Source organism: Manihot esculenta, chromosome 5, assembly GCF_001659605.2.
Source record: "Manihot esculenta cultivar AM560-2 chromosome 5, M.esculenta_v8, whole genome shotgun sequence".
NCBI classification, from domain to species: domain Eukaryota; kingdom Viridiplantae; phylum Streptophyta; class Magnoliopsida; order Malpighiales; family Euphorbiaceae; genus Manihot; species Manihot esculenta.
In genome coordinates this window covers 10,302,137-10,321,348 of record NC_035165.2, presented here as the reverse complement: position 1 = coordinate 10,321,348, position 19,212 = coordinate 10,302,137, and the positions used below count along the sequence as shown (strand labels likewise).

At 30.2% G+C, this 19,212-nt stretch overlaps 1 protein-coding gene across 2 annotated transcripts; it reads right to left on the bottom strand.

Annotated features, from left to right (window-relative positions):
- Window positions 1-3,448: 3,448 nt before the first annotated feature.
- On the bottom strand, window positions 3,449-11,727 carry LOC110615491. Of its 2 annotated transcripts, none has more exons than XM_043956697.1 (4): window positions 11,203-11,727; window positions 7,310-7,593; window positions 6,312-7,107; window positions 3,449-5,853 (listed from the first exon to the last, which is right to left on the bottom strand). In XM_043956697.1, the coding sequence occupies exons 2-4, from the start codon at window positions 7,574-7,576 to the stop codon at window positions 3,659-3,661; spliced, it is 3,258 nt and encodes a 1,085-aa protein (XP_043812632.1). In that variant the 5' UTR covers window positions 7,577-7,593; window positions 11,203-11,727; the 3' UTR covers window positions 3,449-3,658. The 2 variants fall into 2 exon arrangements, with proteins under 2 accessions (XP_043812632.1, XP_021613040.1); XM_021757348.2 differs by having other exon boundaries at window positions 7,310-7,545; window positions 11,203-11,725.
- Between the last annotated feature and the right edge of the window lie 7,485 nt (window positions 11,728-19,212).

The window sequence follows — 19,212 nt, the reverse complement described above, 5'->3', positions numbered from 1 at the left end:
TTGCGGATCCATGGAATCAGTTAAGCACATCTTGCTTGAGTGTCCTAAAGTGGCAGCCATTTAGTTTACTTTCCCAGGTCAGATTCGATCAACCATGCTTTGTGGAGAAACTTTTAAAGACTATTGGGAAGAATTATGTAACCAACTAGATGTACCACAACTGCTGGTTTTCATTTTTTGAAGCATTTGGAAAGCAAGACATGTGCTCATCTTTCATGGAACAGATCAGTCCCCTTATGATATAGTAGCTTTTGCTCTTAATTATTGGGACTCTTTCAATGAAGCCAACAGTCCTTCACCTCCTATGAACACAAACGGAATGACCCCTGATAGTTGGGAACCTCCATCGCCGAATTTTATCAAAATTAATTTTGATGCAGCTATAGGAAAAAATTCGGCTAAAGGAGCTTCAGCAGTGGTGGTTCGTGATAAGACAGACTTGATACTTGATTGGAAATGCAACTTCCCACTCCATATTGATCCATTAATTATGGAGAGTCTTACATGCAGGAAGGCAATTATAGACTCTTACATGCAGGAAGGCAATTATAGTTCTATAGAGAGTTTCAGAATATTATAGTGGAAGAAGATTGTAAATAGTTGATGAATGCTATTTATTTGCAGAATGTCCCCATGACTATTCATGATATTATAGATTAAATTCAGTCCCTTAGCAAAGGCTTGCACTCATCACCTTCTCTTGTGTAAGAAAAACGAAGAACAAAGCAGCTCATACACTTCCAAGAAGACTTTAACAGGAGTTTTTTTCTTTTAATCCAGCTCGTTAAGCATTGTTTGTCTATGATTGTCAATTTTAAACCTCCATTTAGAGTTAGATAGTTATATATATTTATAAAATTTAATATTTAATAATTTAAATATTTAATAGTTACATTTTATAAAAAAAATAAATATTAAATATAAATTATGAAAAATAAAATATCAATTATTTTTAGTTGAACCGCAGTTAATGGATTTAACCCATTTTTAGAGGTGTAATCAATTCGCTGAATCGAATTTTGAAGGTTGACCTTATTCAAACTTTAATATAAGAATTCGAGTTTGATTTAATTAAATTTTATTAAATTTGAGTTGTTAAAAATTAAATTTGAATTTGATTTGAAAATTAAATTCCATCTCTTTTATAATACATTTTTATTATTACGAGTTATTAGTTGTTAATAATATAAATAATATGAAAAATTAAAAAGAATTACATTATATTAAAAAAATTAAACAAAAATATCCAATTACTGCAACATAAAATGAATAAAAAGAAATATTTTCACAAAATAATACGAAGCAACTAAAATTAAAAATAAATTTAATTATTAGTTATTAAATTATTAATATGTTATCATTTATTTTTAATTAAAATATATTATTTATATTAAATTATTATATATAATATAAATACAAAATAAAAGAATTGATTTTATAAAAAAAATTAAATAATTTTTTGTAAAAATAATGCAAGATTTTAGTTTATTTTAAAATAAAAATTTTTTAAATTAAAAAAATTATTTTATTTTATTTGAAATAAAAAATTAATAATTAATTAATTAATTAAATTAAATTCTTACGAAATAATTTCAAATTTTGAATAATTTATAAATAGTTTAATTAGTTTAGGCCATGCCAACTTTTCACCAAAATGGTTATATTGGTATTTTGACATTCTATGAGGATCCAGTTGCCAAATAAATTGTTCCAAGGCTTTGGCTCCAATCCAAAAATTGCGACTCTGTTCGGCCTCAAAAATAAGTAATATGGGATTTCATGCCAGCACCTTTAAATATATTAATTAAAAATACTAAAATTTAATTAAAAATTTTAACATAATAATTTATTTTTGAACTACATTTTCAATAATATTTTTTAAATTTTTTTATGATGAAATCCAATATCGTATGGGATAAATTAAAAAAGAAGTTATAATAGCAGTCAAATTAAAAGGAAAAAGAATAAGAAATTGCAAATTTTTTAGGTTTAAAGTCTTCTCTTGTGTATCAAATACAAATTTAGTTGAAGTGAAAAATAGAGATAAAGAATAAAAGAAAAAAAAATGGTAAATCGCTTTTTCATTTTTAGGTTATATTTGAATTAATCTATATATTCCTTGATTTACACATTTAAGTCCTTTAATACAATTTCAAGTCATTTTTCAATTAAATTAACAAAATAAGAAAAAAATATTTTAGAATTAAAATAAATTACTTTTTAATCCTTATATATCATGTTAAATGTGTTTCAAAGTCAACAATTTTATTTTATTTGTAAATTTTAATTAATTCCACTTAATTTGTATAAGAAAGAAAGAAAGAAGGGGCTAGAATTGCAATAATGAAGAGAATGATGAAAAATGAAAAGAAAAGGACAGATGGAAGAGGAGGTGGGTGTGAGCTTTAGGTGAAATCCATGATGATGACATTTTATTAAGTAATAAAATAAAAAGAAGAAAGAGAGAAGATTTTTTGGAGAGAAATGATTGGATAAAAGCAAATCTAAGTTAATATGTGGAACCGCGCTAAATATTATAGCAGAATTTGGAAATAGAAATGTAATATTCGGTTTAAATTTAAAAAATTAATTAAAAAATTAATTTAAAATTTTAATTTAATTTTTTATTTATTTTAGTTTGATTTTGATTATTTTAATTCGATTTGATTTTAATTAAAAAAAAATTAAAAAAATTAAATCAAAATAATCAGTAACAATAATATATTATTTTTAATAATATAAAAAATTAGATTATATTAAAATTAAAATATTTTAATTAAATTTTAAAATATTAAAAATAAAATATAAAAAAAAATTATTAAAAATTAAAACCGATTAAATCAAATTGAATCAAATCGATTCGATTTGATTTAATTTCTAACCAAAATCGATTCAATTGAATTTTCTTAAATACTAAAATTTCAGTTTTCAATTTATTCAGTCGGTTTGACAATTTGATTTAAATTGATTTTGATTTAAATCGATTTTAAAATAAATCGACTGATGCTCACCCCTGCCCTCGGAGGTTGATTTTATATTAAAAACCTGACAATTTGATTTAAATCGATTTTAAAACAAATCGACCGATGCCCACCCCTGCCCTCGGAGGTTGATTTTATATTAAAAAAAAGAAATTAATATTCTGAACGGATTTAGATCAGTTTGATTTTGGACAAATTTATATAAATAATTAATTAAATATAAAATTTCTTATAATATACATAAATCTTGAATTTGGCTCAAAACAGAATTGTCTAGTTTCAATTGATTTCAGTCTGATTCAGTTATGTTTGAAATAAACCATATCTGTAACCAGTTCCTGATCTGATTTAAACTGATGAGATTGAGATACTGCCCTGAACTCCTGGCCAGGTCTAACTATAGAGCAGTATCATGAAAATTCACTTGCAGAACACATTACATAGCCAAAGCAATGCTGGGCAATATATCCAAGAACAAATCATGCAACATTATTCATGGATACTAAAAACAAAGTTGTTAACCACCCACACACAAATAATCAAAGGGGACCCAGATTATGGGCTAACAAAATGTACAAAAGAATCCCCAATGGCTCACAACTCACCGCCATACAAATGAATATCCGCATAGCCCCCTGTAACATTCTCAGTTCATGAATCAAAGTCTCCTCCAATGATTAGCTCAAAGGTAGAGCAGCTGCATTACCTGGAGGACATCTTTGCCGCCGGGGACGTCTAGGTGTCTTCCCCCACCCTGTTAGGCTTCTATCATCCAATCTCACTTCTACATTATTGAGCTGCTGTATTAGGGGAGTACAAGGCTCGCTTGCTATTACAGCAGGAGGAGAAGAACTAGCCAGTGCACGCCTCCTCCCCCTCCCACACCCACTTCTTCTCGTTAATCCTGAATTCCAAATGTGGCCACTTGCTCTCATCAGCCCTCCAAATGTCTGAAGATCTTCTGTTACCTCATGCCTTGAAAGAGAAACAAGGCCTGGAAGAATGTCCCTTTGGAAGTCCCTCCGCTGCCTTCCTCTTCTTGATTGGCCTCTTCGGGTTCGAGTTGGTAATAAAGTTCTTCCTGTTTCTTCCAGTTTTAAGTCTTCTGGAACCAATGGCTTGGGCATGTAATCTTCTTCCTTGGTCTCTGTCAACTTCAAGGTCATAGACTCAAAGTAATCTTCCAAAGATGGCCCCTCTTTATCTCGACTGTCCCCCTCTGCTTCCAAAACAGCAAACTTGCTCTCTAGATCCTCTCCAAATGAAGAAACTATCTCCACAAACCAATGAAGAGAATCTGTCATAGAAGCTTCTGATGGATTGTGAGTGGCATCAACCTGATGGTTGTGACCAGTTACAGAGATGGCGACTATTGCCTCTGCCGCTATTCTGACAAATTCATCTGGTGGACTTTCTGTTTTGTGCTGTGCTAATTCTGAGGGTGCTGCATGAGCCTTTGCTAGGCATTCTTCTCCAGGAATAATCTCCTCTTCAGTTTCTGGAACTGCAGGGGCTTCTAAATCTATCCCCGAAATCATTCGAACATTAGCGCCTGCAGCAGAAGGCACCAGAGAAGATTCATCTTCGGTTATACATGAGTTCAAATCAATCTCATATCTGACATTAGCTACTTGTGTATCTTTTTCTTTTTCTGTAAGCACTTCTGCTACAGTCTGTTGAAAACAGTCAGGAACTGCTGGATCACAAGGTAAGTTAATATCAAGTGCCCTAATTTTTCTGTTATTTTCTACTTCTTGGGATGGCTGAGGATGCAATACAGAAGGAGAGGGAAGGGAAGAAGACTCAATTTTTGACACATCTGGCTTTTCAAAGATGGGAAAACCAAGAATTCTTCTGCAGCTTGAGGAGTCCCTTGCTTCAATCCTACTGGCTTCGAAGACATTGGAACAAGGAGCTGATTTCATATTCTGAACAACTGTTTGATTAGGAATTCTTCCAGCTTCTCTCTTATCAGACAACTGTTTCAGAGAAGACTGCAAGTCACTAAATCCCCCCATATTCAAATCCACTCCTGCACTAACAGCCTCAGCTTCACGATCAGGCTTAGTTCTTAGCCAAGGCAAAGCCACATGATGATCCTCATGATTTCTTTCTAAATCAATGACTTCAAGGCCTTTCTGGGAAGTCATTTTGGTTGAGGAGCTGTTCGAAAGAGCTGCATTCAAGTTCACATCTTGTGCAGATTTTGAAAGCACGCAGTTTGAGCTCTTGTAGAGCTTTTCTAGACCATGATGTATGAGCTCTTGTGCTGCATCACTGGCACTATTGTAGTTCAAAAAATCACGGTTGCCTGGAGGAAAGCGGATTAGTAGATCCTTGGATCCTGATGAGGATCCATGGTAAAATCCATTTTGGTCAGGCATTTCAGTTCCGACTCTCAGGTTAGATGCAGAACTGCTGTTATAATTCCATTGGTCTCCAAATACACCATGACTTTGAGTTGATGACTGAGAACTCCTACTTAAGGTTGCAGATGAATTCAAATTCAGGTGCATTTGAACTGACATCGACTTTTGGCTTAAGCTACCACCAAGCTTATCCCTAGATGAACCAGACCAAGACCAGCAGTTGCTTAAATCAGAAGAAGGATCGATTGCATATTGACTTGGTATATGGGAAGCCACATCTGAAACTGGAAGGTTATTATTAGAGACCTCATTATTTCTTCCAGAGAGTTCTGAACCACAACTTGTTCTTTCTCTCAACTGATCCACCTTACTTTGATCAGTATGAAAAAGAGTTGCAGGCTCATTATTTTTGTTTGAAAGAACCTGTAATGGCTGGGAAGATGAAGGCAACTTCTCCGGCTGAAGACTTTGAGACGGGGACTTTATGTTGTTGTTACTATTCCCTGAAAAAAGAGAGCAGATTGCAAGAGAACATCAGAACCAAAGGGGAATCCTCAAAGTGCTTGAAAGTGCAGGGTGAACTGAAAATTTCGGAATAATGTCATAACACTAATTGCTAGGATGGTCCTTGAGCTGGTGCACAGGAAAAAAATTATTATCTAAAGAAAAACAGACAATTCACAATGTTTTCTCTGCCAACAATATGCTTGTTTAGAATTTTAGACACTAGAAATGATCTCCTTTCTTTTTCAAGAACTGAAATCTAAGTTCTACACATTTTCCAAGTCCATTGTTCAGCAGGAGTTATACAGAGTTCAGATACGAACAAAAAACTGCAATCCCAATTTCTCAAATAGATGTCTGGGAATGAGATTTAATGGCTTAATTAAATAATCAAATATTGGATAATAAAGAATTGGAATGCAACCAAAGAACCAAATAGATCCATGAGACATCTTACCTGAATCTAGCATATGGGGAAACCATAGTTTTCCTTTCACATTATTTTGTAAATACAGATCACTGGCAATCCCATTATTGCTCCCATGATGATGGTTCAGTAAAACTTCTTTCGGGAAACCAAGAAACTGAGATTTTGGCTTAGTGGCCAGTTCATGCTCTTGAATCTCACAATGGGAGGAAGTACAGCCTAGAAGATCATTTGCAGATCCATTTGTGTCCTCAACATCAATAGGCTCATTCAAGTCAGCCAAATTATTTTTGCTTTTTAAACATGATTCAGATTGAAATGCATCTCCTTGGCAATTAGTCTTCCCGCTGGTGGCAGTTGCAACATTGTGATTCCTATTTGACAGATAATTAGAAATACCACATACATTTTCATCCCTTAGTTGTACTTGTTCTCCTTCAGTATCTAAGTACTCATCGGCTGGAAGTTGAAGATCAAACATCTTTCTCCTTACTTTTGTGGGCCTAGAGTCCAATATCTCCATATCTTTTGGAGTACCTCCATTTTGAGACAACAATGGACTAGCTTGTGCACTGCTTCCTTTTATAGAACTCAATGGAGAATGCATGTCTTCAGTGCATGAGGTAGATGGTCCACCACAAACAGAGTTTCCCAACGGGAAGCCAGGGATATGCCATCTCCGAGCATCTTCAGATGTAATTTGAGATGCCAAGGGGCTTGATGACAATGATGTCTCAATGGGCATCCGATTTTTATATAATTCTTTCCTCTTAGATTCATCCATTAAATCCCTCTGTATTCTGTAAAGACGATGAAGTTCACACAGCTGGGTAGAAAATGAGAAAGAAAAAAAAGAGAAGATTTAGTTGTCCAGCACAATTAAAATAAGACAGTGGACATTCATAAGTTAGACTTTGACAATTCATACAAGGTGAAGAACATCTAAATGCAAATCACGTGATAAGCATCTCAATGGTACAGTATATGAACTTTCACAGATTAAAAAAGGAATTTGAATTCAAACACACCTGCGTCTTAAATATGGCCTCATGCTCCAGCATTGTCTGTTTTACTACATCCTTGTCATATCCTGGATATACATCTGTGATGGTCCTTGGCAAGAATCCATTATAGTACTGCCCATTTGTGAATGCTCTATCTCCATAGTATAGAGGCCAGCTACAACTGTTAGAATCCTCGTTAAGATCCCTCATTGAGAAATATCCTGGGAAGCAGCTTTCACAGTGTACTTTTGTTCCCATTCCTGGCAGTAAATGAAGAAATGTGGCAAGCATGATCAATGACAAGCTTGCTTCATTCATGAATAGAGGAGTTGCATCCCGATTATTAACAGCAGATGATAAGATTTCAGTCACCAGCCAACCATAATCTTAAGATAGGGAAGGGATATGAGTCCAAAAGAATGCATGATATAATCCCTAAAATTCAATTCCATTATGGATGAAATTTCCCATGAATAACACAATTAATCCATATTTGAGTGCCTCAAGTTCTTGGAATGCTATGTTCAGACAATTGTTAAGGTGGTATCAACTCAAGAAATACACAATAAATATGAAAGATGGTCAAATGGAAGGCCAAGAAATTGCTAATACATTGCATTTACCATGTCTAATTCATGAGAGCCTTTTCTCTTAATCTATACTCTTTTGCACAAGATTTGCGAACATGAGAGCATGCATGCAAAGGGAAAAAAAATTATTTGAATCTCTCCTATTTCATAACTCAGTATGACCAGAAAAGACAGTAAAATTATTGCTCAAGTTGACCATGCACTGGAGCACATAATCCAACTGATAATGAGAAACTTGTGGGGTAAAAAATACAAACTTGAGATAATCAATCTAATCGAAAAGGCCATCTATGGAATGTAGCACTATTTACATATAATCTACTAATAGACAAAATCTCGGATCAAATTTATATGGTCACTTCATTATAAGGATAATATTTTTCATATAACACAAAAATCGGAACCCTAAATTTCCTGGGTTAGATTAACACAGTGCTTCACAGCACATGCCCATCTATCATGACCTCAGTCTAACAGACTTGAGAGGTAAAATCAAAGCCAGAAACTGGAATGCATGTGCCATAATCCAAAAATTATCATAATGCCTATTTCACTCTCCAATAGCTCAGCAATCAGTCTGTTCCTAACTTTAATGTATGCTAGAATCAGAAGATTATCTACTTGATAAGAAGATGAATAAAAACCTGATGACACATGTAAGAATATGAGCAGGACTGGAATTCATACAAATGTCAAGACAAGATTTTACATTTCAGGTTGAAAGTGTTGCATCTTTGAAATTAAGCAGAAAACCCTAGATTTGGTGCTTAAACAATCTGCAAGTGCATGCCTATAATACACGACAACAGAAACTCGAGCTAAAATTAACCGGTTAACTGTGTGACCACATTTCTTAAAGATTCAGCATATACCACAAATTTTAGAACTTTTTACATTGAAATTAGAATTATCACTGTCAATCTCTTGATAATGCTAAAGATTCCAAAGTGTACATTTATAGAACACTGGAAGTGCTCACTAACTTTGTTTATGTATAAAAAACTGAAAGTTAAAGAGAATCATAGTTGTCAAATCGTAATTTGAATTGAGAATCAAATTCATTTGTGATTCGAGAATCGAATCAAATTGTAAGATTTGCTAAAAATTTCAAAAATCAATTAAAAATAATATATGTTCTAAAAGTAAGTTAAAAAATATATCATAATGATATATTTTAATAAATATAGTATTATCATTTATCCAATTAGAAATATTCTTTATAATGGAATAATATTTATTTATTATGTTATATAGTTTTATGTTATAAATTATGAACTTTGAAATTATAGAGAACAGTTACCATTATACATGTTCTGAAACTCCCATTTAAATTTGATCAAATAATTACATAGTGAAAATAGATAGTAGGTTAGAATATTATTAATATAAATTGTCATAACTTAACAAGTGTACTTAGTTAAGTAAATTAACTAAAAAGGAAAAAAAAAAAAAAAGAAAGAAGAGGGAGAGGAAAAAGGTATTCTTTTATAAAATAAATGAATGAGAGATCTTTAATTTTGAAAATACAAGTATGATAAACTCTTTGTAAATAATTAATTGAATTGGGTAAGCTTCGGTAGATTCATATTGATTCACCTAATTCACTATTAATTTTTTTTATTTAGTCACTATTCATGTACTACCCTATAGATTTGAATCACTAGACGTGGAATCGAAATGAGAATTGTAAGGTTCAAATATATTTAAGATTCACCCCATAAATTCGAATCAATTTGTTAGAAAATTGATTCGAATCTTATTCAAATCAAGAATTGTAAGATTCTGACAACAGTGAAAATTACTATTCGAATAGAGAATCGTAAGATTCTGACGACAGTGAAGATTACGATTCGAATAGAGAATCATAAGATTTTGACAACAGTGAAGAGAATACTTATAAGGTGAAAATGGAAATGAAGGAAAAGGCTCTAGCCTGTATAATACAGATGAACTTCTAGAAACGGTTTGTGCACATGTCAGATTCACACAGCCAGAATTATATATACGAACTCTAGAATCTCTAGAAATTCTTCACTGATGCATATCTGTTTGATTCTGCTTTCAACTTCAAATGCAATTTAAACATGGTTGATTAGCAATCCTTTTTCAGAAATCAATATACTATCTCTTTAATCTGTCCTTGCTTGCAGAAGAGGTACATTCTTGATGTAGAGGTTGTCTCAAGTCTGAATAAAAGTGATTAAATATCAAAATAATGCTGCTAATGTATGGTACAAGCATTTTCATTATTTCAGGCAAGTGCCCATCAACATGAGGAACTCTCGCACAAGCAGCATGAGATCCCGAATTTCCACTTCCAGCCTGATATGGCAAGAAGATGCCTTGCTATTACGTAATAAATCAAATTAGGAACTTAGTGAAGAACACAACTGATAAACACCCCTTCTTGCCTGCCCAATTTTCTGATCATATAAATAACCACTCTGCAGTTTCGGCTTATTAATGCAAATTCTTTTGCAGCTCAAAAAGAATATATATATATATATATAACCACTCCAAGCCTCATCCAACTTCAAGTTATAAGAAGTTGGATTGAAGATAATTATTAGACCAAGGAACCACGGACACACACTGATTGAATATCTTAAGCATTCAACTGTCTAGCCAATCTCTGTTTATAACTCTATGCTAAAACTATTGCAACACTCAAGAAGCAACAAAAATTCCCTGCCATGAATACTAAACTCGGTGTGTTCTTTGCTAACAACAAATAGATTGGGAGAAATTAACTACCCAGAACTTCATAAATTTATTGCCATTCTCTAAAAAGGGACTGAACTTCGAGAAGAAGGCATGAAGATTAAATTTTGCTGCAAAGCTCCGTGCAGGACAGATTGAGAAACTCTATGATCATTTAGGAAAATTAACACAAAACCTTAAATAGCAGATCCATTCCGAGTACAATCTGGAGTGGACTAACATATCAGCCTGATAAAAAAATAAAAAAAAATTTTGAAAAAAAAAAAGACTAACATATCAGCTACAGAGACTACCATACAAGAGCTCACCATCAATCCAAATTACCCATCAAATCAATCATTATATTATCAACAATAACGGGGGAGAAAGCACAAATCAGAAAAAAGAAATTTCAGTGAACTGTATAAGCGATAATATTTGCCCAAAAAAAAAAAAAGTATGCATAACCAAATCGGACAGACCATAAACCTAGCAATTAATGGAACTAGAAAAGAATTCGCATACATTAAATATTAATCAGTTACTAAAGTAAAACCCAAAAGCCAAATCATTAAAAAAAAATTACAAATCAAATTACCCATAAATTAAAAAATTAATAAATATTACCTCAGACCCACATCCTCTGATCTCTTCCCCGGAAGAATCCTCCCAATGGATTCAATTATTCAACAGTCTCCTCCTCATCGTATAGAAAGAAAATTCAGAAAAGTCCTCATGACTGGCACTATCAAAAACATAGACATAGAAAGAGAAATAAAGCTGAAACAACCAAAAACAAAGTGGGTATTATTGAAACTCCAGGGAGCTTAGATCGTCTCCAAAATTGAACAAAAGAAGGAGATTTCGATCTGCTGGGCGACTCACTCTTTTCCCTCAACAACAAAAAGGAGAAAAAAAAAAAGAAATGGTTTTTACTTTAGAGAGCGAAAGAGAGCAATTTTTTTATTTATGCTAGAGAGAGAAAGAAAGAGAGAGATCCCAGATAAGAAAATCTTTGCACAAACAAACGACCTTCTACTAAGAACAGTGACCTGAAATTTGTCAACATCCGGTCTCTTTTTATTCTCTGCTTTTTCTCTTCTTCACTTCTCTCTTCTCTCTCTTAAATTACTTCTTTTTTTTCTCATCTCTTTTTTCTTTTAGCAGATTTTCTTCTCTCTTTTATTTCCCACCTACATAGCTACCATATTACTCCATCTCTCATCAATTTTGTTTCTTTTTTCATTTTTAATTATCTTAAAATATTATTTATTTTTATATTATTATAAAATTTTAATTTTATATAAAAAAATAAAGTGCATAAAAATTATAGCTTTTTCCATTTTTCTTTCGAGTTTTTAAGGAAAAATGAAATAAACCTAATGGGGATTTCTAGATTCTCTCCACCTTCCTTGCTTTTGGCAAGATATTTATAAAAAAAATATTTTCTTTATTTACAGCCAAAATGAATAGCCTACCAACAAGCCCTACGGACTCGGCCAACCTTACAAGCACAGCGCTACCCGTTTTGCATTTTTCAGTATAAAAAGTCAAAATTATTCTGAATTATTTTATTTACAAACTAAATTAATTTTTAAAATATTAGAATTTTAATAAAAATATAGAAATAAATTTAAATTTAAAATTAAAATGTAATATTTTTAATCTAGTTATTATAAATTTAATCTTTTAATATTTTTTAAAATTTACTGAATTTTTTAATTAGAATAAAATGCTCCTTCTAAGTTTTGCTATCATAATTCAAAAAATAATAATTATTTGATTTTGTTTCACCTCTGGATATTATTTTGCTTTAATTAATTAAATACAATCCAAACTAATTAATTACTTCATTGATTCACTTTTGTCTTTTTAAGGAATTTTTTCTATTTGAATTTATTTTATAGAAATAATTATTGTATTTAACAAACATAAATATAAAATTAAAAAAATAATTAAATTTTTTAATTTTCTTAAAATAACAAATAATTTCGGACAAATTAAACTTAAAAATGAAAAATATAAAAGCTGACTGTAAATGTACCATGTAAATATTTCCATATAGAGAGCATCGGCCAACAGACACTTCTTGCATACGGCATACGAAGAGTGGGTCCCATGAAGATGAGGTTTTGGGTCTAATAATAAATGCCCATTACTGTACTCTATATTTACGAGATTAGGATCTTGATTGCTTGGCCTGTTTGTTTATTGGCTGATCTCCTGCTTCACAGGTCAAAAACCAAATGCATTTAAAGCTCACCACGTGGCTTGTTTTTGCACCAACACTGAGATTTGAATCAGAATGTTAGGATTAAAAAAGCTTAAGCTACGATGGGATGTATAATGGACTTTATATTTATGTTTTTATTAATGATAGACTCGGTTTAAAAATGTTCAAAATTTTAGTATTTTTTAAAAATAATAATTAAATTAATATTTTAAAAGACAAATTACAATACATATTTATAATTTAAATGTAATCATAGTAATGTTCAACTTTTTAAAAAATAATAATGCACGTATTATTATTAACTTTATTTGAAATAAATAATATATAAGAAAATAATTGAATTGAATTTTTATATTTGAGTAATATTATTATAATTTTTATTATATATATACATATTAGAGGATTTAATTTTTTTTTTTACACAATTTAAGAATTAGAAGGAAGAGGGTCATATATAGAGAGAATCGAATTCTATATACAATTCAAGAAATAAATAAAAATTCAAATCGATTAAAGAATAATATACAAATCAAGCTAAACTAAACCAATTCAAAAACAGTTCAAAATCCCGTCAATCTAACCATAGAAATCAATGCATTGTTTGGAGAGAGGAATACCGATCATCACCTTTATGAGCAGCTAAAACTCACTAGCAACATCATGGAACAACCAAAACAATAAATAAATAAATTCAGGGGACAACACATATAAATAAATTCAGGGGACAACACATTTAGATCATAGAGAAGAGAACTCCCTCAAACAACAAAGCAGCATAATCAATCAAAACAAAAATAAAATCAAACTATTAATGAGACGAATGAGCAAAATTCCATCAGGAGAAGGCCAAAAGAGAAACAAAAAAAAAACACAAAGATCACTCCATGCCCCAATGACAGAGGAGAATTACAAACAAACAATGAAAATAACAACAAAATCACAAAAGAAAATATTATAATAAAATTGGACCGTGATGATAACCCTTCTCTAAACTTTATTTAGTAATACGATATAAATACATTCTAAATACAAATCTCTTGAGTTTTTTCATCCTTAAAACAAAGAATTTATATAGTTTCCTTATTAAATTCTTTATTACTTTTTCTATTATCTTCTTTATTATATTCTTTTTTAGGGCATTTATTTTCTATAAACTCTTTGTGACTTAGTCTCTGTTTGGTATTATTGTTGAAACTATTGTTAAGAATTTTTTTAAATATTGTTTAAGAAATATTAAAAAATAATTTAAAATTATTTTTGATATAATTTAGTAATAATAATATCAAAATAACAAACTAGTTTTTGCCAAACTGCTTTTTTTGCAATATCTAAAATGATACTTTTTATATAAAAAAAAAACACTTTTTAAACATGTAAACTCAATGCCAAACACCTATTTAATCGTTCAGAGTACCAATAGATATAGTCCCACTGATCTTCTAATCTCTTTTATTTGTACAGTATTTATTTACCTACTAAGATAATTGAATCACTTGAATCAAACTAATATAGTGGCATCTATCCATTCTCAGTCAGATCTAAAGATTACTCTAAAGGTATATAAGACTTAAGATTAATTAATCCAATCCAAAAGTAAAATTAGATTTCCACTGCAAATGGAATTGCATGATCATCAAATAACTTGAAGATTCAAAAAAACCTCTAAAATTTAAATACAAAACTGAAAAAAATTCTTGAATACGATTATTATTGCATGTCCAAAAAGAGTAAATACCATAGAAGTGATGATTGCTATGCCAAAAGAGTTGAGTGTCGAAATGATAGTTGCCATGTGTCTGGATAGGTTAGTGTTATAAAGTGATGACGGTTATGTATTCAGGAAGGTCGTATCATATGATGGCTATTATGTGCCTTGGAGAGTTAGCACCATGGTTATTATTTGTCCAAACAAGCGAACACCGCATGATGGTTGTTGTGTGCCTGAAAAAAAGGTTGGCGCCGTAAAGTGATAGTTGTTGTGTACCCAAGAGTAGGAGCATCATATTTATGATGGCTATTGTGTACCTAAAAATACTAGCACAGTGGATATTGTATACTCAAGAAGGCGAGCAAAGTTGACACTGTGAAATAATAGTTGTCGTATACCTTAAAAAAGTTTAGGTCATAAAATAGATTGATGCCTCGATACTATAACGAGTAAACTATTTTAATAAGTATTGTAGTTTGTTTGAGATTCATATGCAAAAATAGTACTTATATAAATATTTTTTTTTGAAGATAATGCAATAATATATGTTGAGAATTGATAGACATTTTTAGTAGATAATATGATGGATCTACATATGGAATTTAATCAATAATGGCTTTTAGATTAATGGAAGATTTGGAAATAATACATCATACTTATTTTGAATATTTATTTGTACAGATAAAATAACATAATAGACAAAGAAAAAATAAGTGAAATACTGATATATAAAATTAAAGAGATAAACTCCAAAATAATTTATGGTACGTCTCAATTTGCTATGGAAATAATATTGAGCTAAGTAATTTAATCCGATTATACTTGTACAATTGCCAAATTATTTTTAAAATTATTTTAAACATAATTTAGTAATAATAACATTAAAATAATAAAATAGTTTTTGCCAAATTATTTTTTAACAATATCTAAAATGGTGCTTTAAAAAAACACTTTTAAACCTGTAAACTTAATGTCAAATACACTTTTAATCATCTAGAGTATCAATAAATATAGTTCCACTAATCTTCAAATCTCTTTTGTTTTAAAAGTAGTTACTCGCTAAGATAATTGGATCACTTGAATCAAACTAATATAATGGCATCTATCCATTCTCCATCAGATCTAAAGGTTACCCCTTAGGTATATAAGATTTAAGATTAATTCATCTATTCTAAAAGTAAAATTAGATTTTTGCTGCAAATGGAATTGCAATGATCATCAAAATAACTTGAAGAATCAAGTAAACCTCTAAAACTTAAATATAAAGTTGAGAAAATATTTGAAAATGATTATTGTTGTATGTCCGAGAAGAATAAACGCTATAGAAATAAGCTAAGAGAGGGAAGTGTCATAATAATAGTTGTCATGCGTCTGAATAGATTAGTATTGTAAAGTGATGATCGTTGTGTGTCCGAGAGAATGAGTATCATATGATGGTTATTGTGCGCCTTTGAAAGTTAGCACCATAAACGATAGATGCTACTTGTCCAAAAGAGCGAGCACCACATGATGCTTATTGTGTGCCCGAAAAAAAGATTAGTGCCATAAAGTGATGGTTGTCGTGTGCTCAAGAATATGAGTACGATATTTATGATGGCTATTGTGTACCTAAAAAGACTAGTACAGTGGCTATTGTGTACTCGAGAGAGCGAATAAGGTTGGCACCATAAAGTAATAGTTATCGTGTGCCTAAAAAGATTTAGGTCATAAAATGAATCGATGTCTCAATGCTATAATTAGTTAACTATTTTAATAAGTATTATAGTTTATTTGAAATGTATGCAAAAATAGCGCCAATCAAAATAAATGGTGAATTGGATGCAAAATGATGAATTGATTAGAAGAAATTGATTAGAAGGAAAATTAGAATGTTAGGAAAAGAAAAACTTTAAGCTATGATGGGATGTATATCAAAATAAATGAACTTTATATTTATGTTTTTATTAATGATGGACTTGGTCTAAAAATTGCTAAGAAATTTTTAGTATTTTTTAAAAATAATAATTAAATTAGTATTTTAAAACTCGCATTTACAGCTTTTATAATAATATTTTTTTATTGTATTTATCAGTCTTGTAATACATTATCTTGCATGTAAAAAAACAATAATGATAACTATGCTTTAACTTTTTTAAAAATAATAATGCATGTATTATTTTTTTTTTAAAGCAAATGCATGTATTATTATTAACTTTATTTGAAATAAATAATATATCAGAAAATAATTAAATTGAATTTTTCATCATAGTAATATTATTATGATTTTTATTATATATATATATAAACTTTATTAAGTAATACTATGTAAAGACATTCTAAATACAAGTCTGATAATAGAGAATTTACATAACTTTTTTATTGATGCGGACGGGAGATGGACTGAAATATTTAAAATGGATGAATCAGTTTAAACGCGTCCATTAAACGATAAAAAGCCTTTTAGCCATAATTTTTACTACGGGTGTCAGAATCGTTATTAAAACTCCAATTCGAAAAACTGATTCAAAAATCTATATTTTTTATTTATCTTTATTATATAACAGCCCGTTACGAGACCCAAAAATGCTATTTAGAGTCTCAAAAAGGCCCCTAAAATTTTTTTATCAATATTTGAGGATTTTTCAGATTTTTTTTAGGACTATTTAAGGCAAAAATCATATTTTTTGTGAGACAATTTATTTTTCATTCAAAATTATACATTTTTTTCTAAATCTATCTACAGTATACTTTTGAATATATTTACGCATTTATACTGCATTTTTTCTTATTAAATTCTTTATCACTTTTCCTATTATCTTCTTTATTATATTATTATTCCTCATGGCATTTATTTCCTGTAAACTCTTTCTGACTTAGTGTCTATTTGGTATTATTGGTGAAACTGTTGGTTAAGAATTTATTTAAAATATATTAAAAATTATTTTTGACATAATTTAGTCATAAGAACAACAAAATAACAAAATAGTTTTTGCAAAACTATTTTTTTAGCAACATCTAAAATGATGTTTTAAAAAAAAAACATTTTTTAAACTTGTAAACTCAATGCCAAAATCCCCTTTAATCATCCAGAGTACTAATAGATATAGTCCCACTAATCTTCTAATTTCTTTTGTTTTTATGGTATTTACCTACTAATAGAGTGGCATCTATCCATAATCTAGTTCTAAAGTAATATTAGATTTTTATTGCAAATGAAATTGTAAGGATCATCAAATAATTTGAAGATTTGAGTAAACCTTTAAAATTTAAATATAAAGCTGAAAAAATACTTGAATATGATAATTATTGTATATTCGAAAAGAGTAAACATCATAAAAATGATAACTGTTACGTCAAAAGAGGTGAGTGTCGTATAGCTATTGTGCACTTTAGAGAGTTAGCACTATAAGTAATGGTTGCTATTTGTTCAAAAGGACAAGCACCATAAGATGGCTGTTGTATGCCTGAAAAAAAGGTTGGCGTCATAAAATGATAGTTGTCGTATGCCTAAAAATATGAGCACCATATTTATAATGGCGATTGTGTACCTAAAAAGGCTAGTACTGTAGCTATTGTGTGCTTAAGAGGGCGAGCCAGGTTGACACTATAAAGTAATAGTTGTTGTGTGTCCAAAAAAATTTAGATCATAAAATGGATCGATGCCTCAATCATATAATCGGTTAACTATTTTAATAAATAATATAGTTTGTTTTAGATGCATATGCAAAAATAGCACTTATATAAATATTTTTTTGAAGATAATGCAATAAATAAATATATATATATATTGAGAATTGATAGACATTTTCAATAATTTCATGGATCTACATAAGGAATTTAATCAATAATGGCTTTTAGATTAATGAAAGATTTGGAAATAATACATTATACTTGTGGTGAATATTTATTTGCGCATGTAGATGCACATAGATAAAATAACATAATAAACAAATTAAAACTAAGTGAAAAAAAAAATCGAAGGTAATATTGAGATATAAAGGTAGGCAAATTAATATGGCAAATCGATTGCGAGGCCTATCAAATTAATAAGGCAAATTGCTTGCGAGGCCTATCATCGGAGTAGCGACAATTATTATGGCACCAACAACAACAGAAAAAGAGGAAAGCTTGAGCAATATTGTGCATTTTTTAGAGAATTAAACAAGGCGATTTTGAGGAAGTGGAAATTTTGAGAAATTCCTTTGTGTGTTCTTAGTTAGTAGGAAAGTTTCAACGGTGTGATCCGTGGATTGTGTGCAAATAAAATCTCTAACTAAAGGTGAGCGGTTTTTTATTAAAATTGAAAAATTAAATTAAATCAAATTAAATCAAATTAAATTGTTTAATTTAATTATTTAGTACATTTAATTTAATTTAATTTTTAATTTTAAAAATTTTTATTTTTATTTAATTAATTAATTAAAATTAATAAAAAAATTGAACCAAACAAATATATATATATAATGCTGCCCGTTATTTCTTTTTTTAGCGCCGCACCCTCCTGCATTCCCAAATCCTTTGTTTCTCTCTTACCAAATGATTGCCTAACCTCTTCTCCCTCCACGACACAACTACTTCCTTTTCCCTTCTCAGATTCTTCTTTTATTCTTAAAATACTGCTCATGTCGTTCTCAATTTCATGTCGGCTGTATCATTTTCTATTTCATGCAATTCCCGTCATTCTCCCCTTTGTCTTCGTCACATTGGTTCTTAATCA

Excerpts from the sequence above, each read along its gene's own strand:
- LOC110615491 (XM_043956697.1), bottom strand. The coding sequence starts at position 7,576 with ATGCTTGCCACATTTCTTCATTTACTGCCAGGAATGGGAACAAAAGTA. Across the intron at positions 7,108-7,309 it reads AGGCCATATTTAAGACGCAG|CTGTGTGAACTTCATCGTCT; the intron begins GTGTGTTTGAAT and ends TTTTCTACCCAG. Across the intron at positions 5,854-6,311 it reads TCCCCATATGCTAGATTCAG|GGAATAGTAACAACAACATA; the intron begins GTAAGATGTCTC and ends CTCTTTTTTCAG.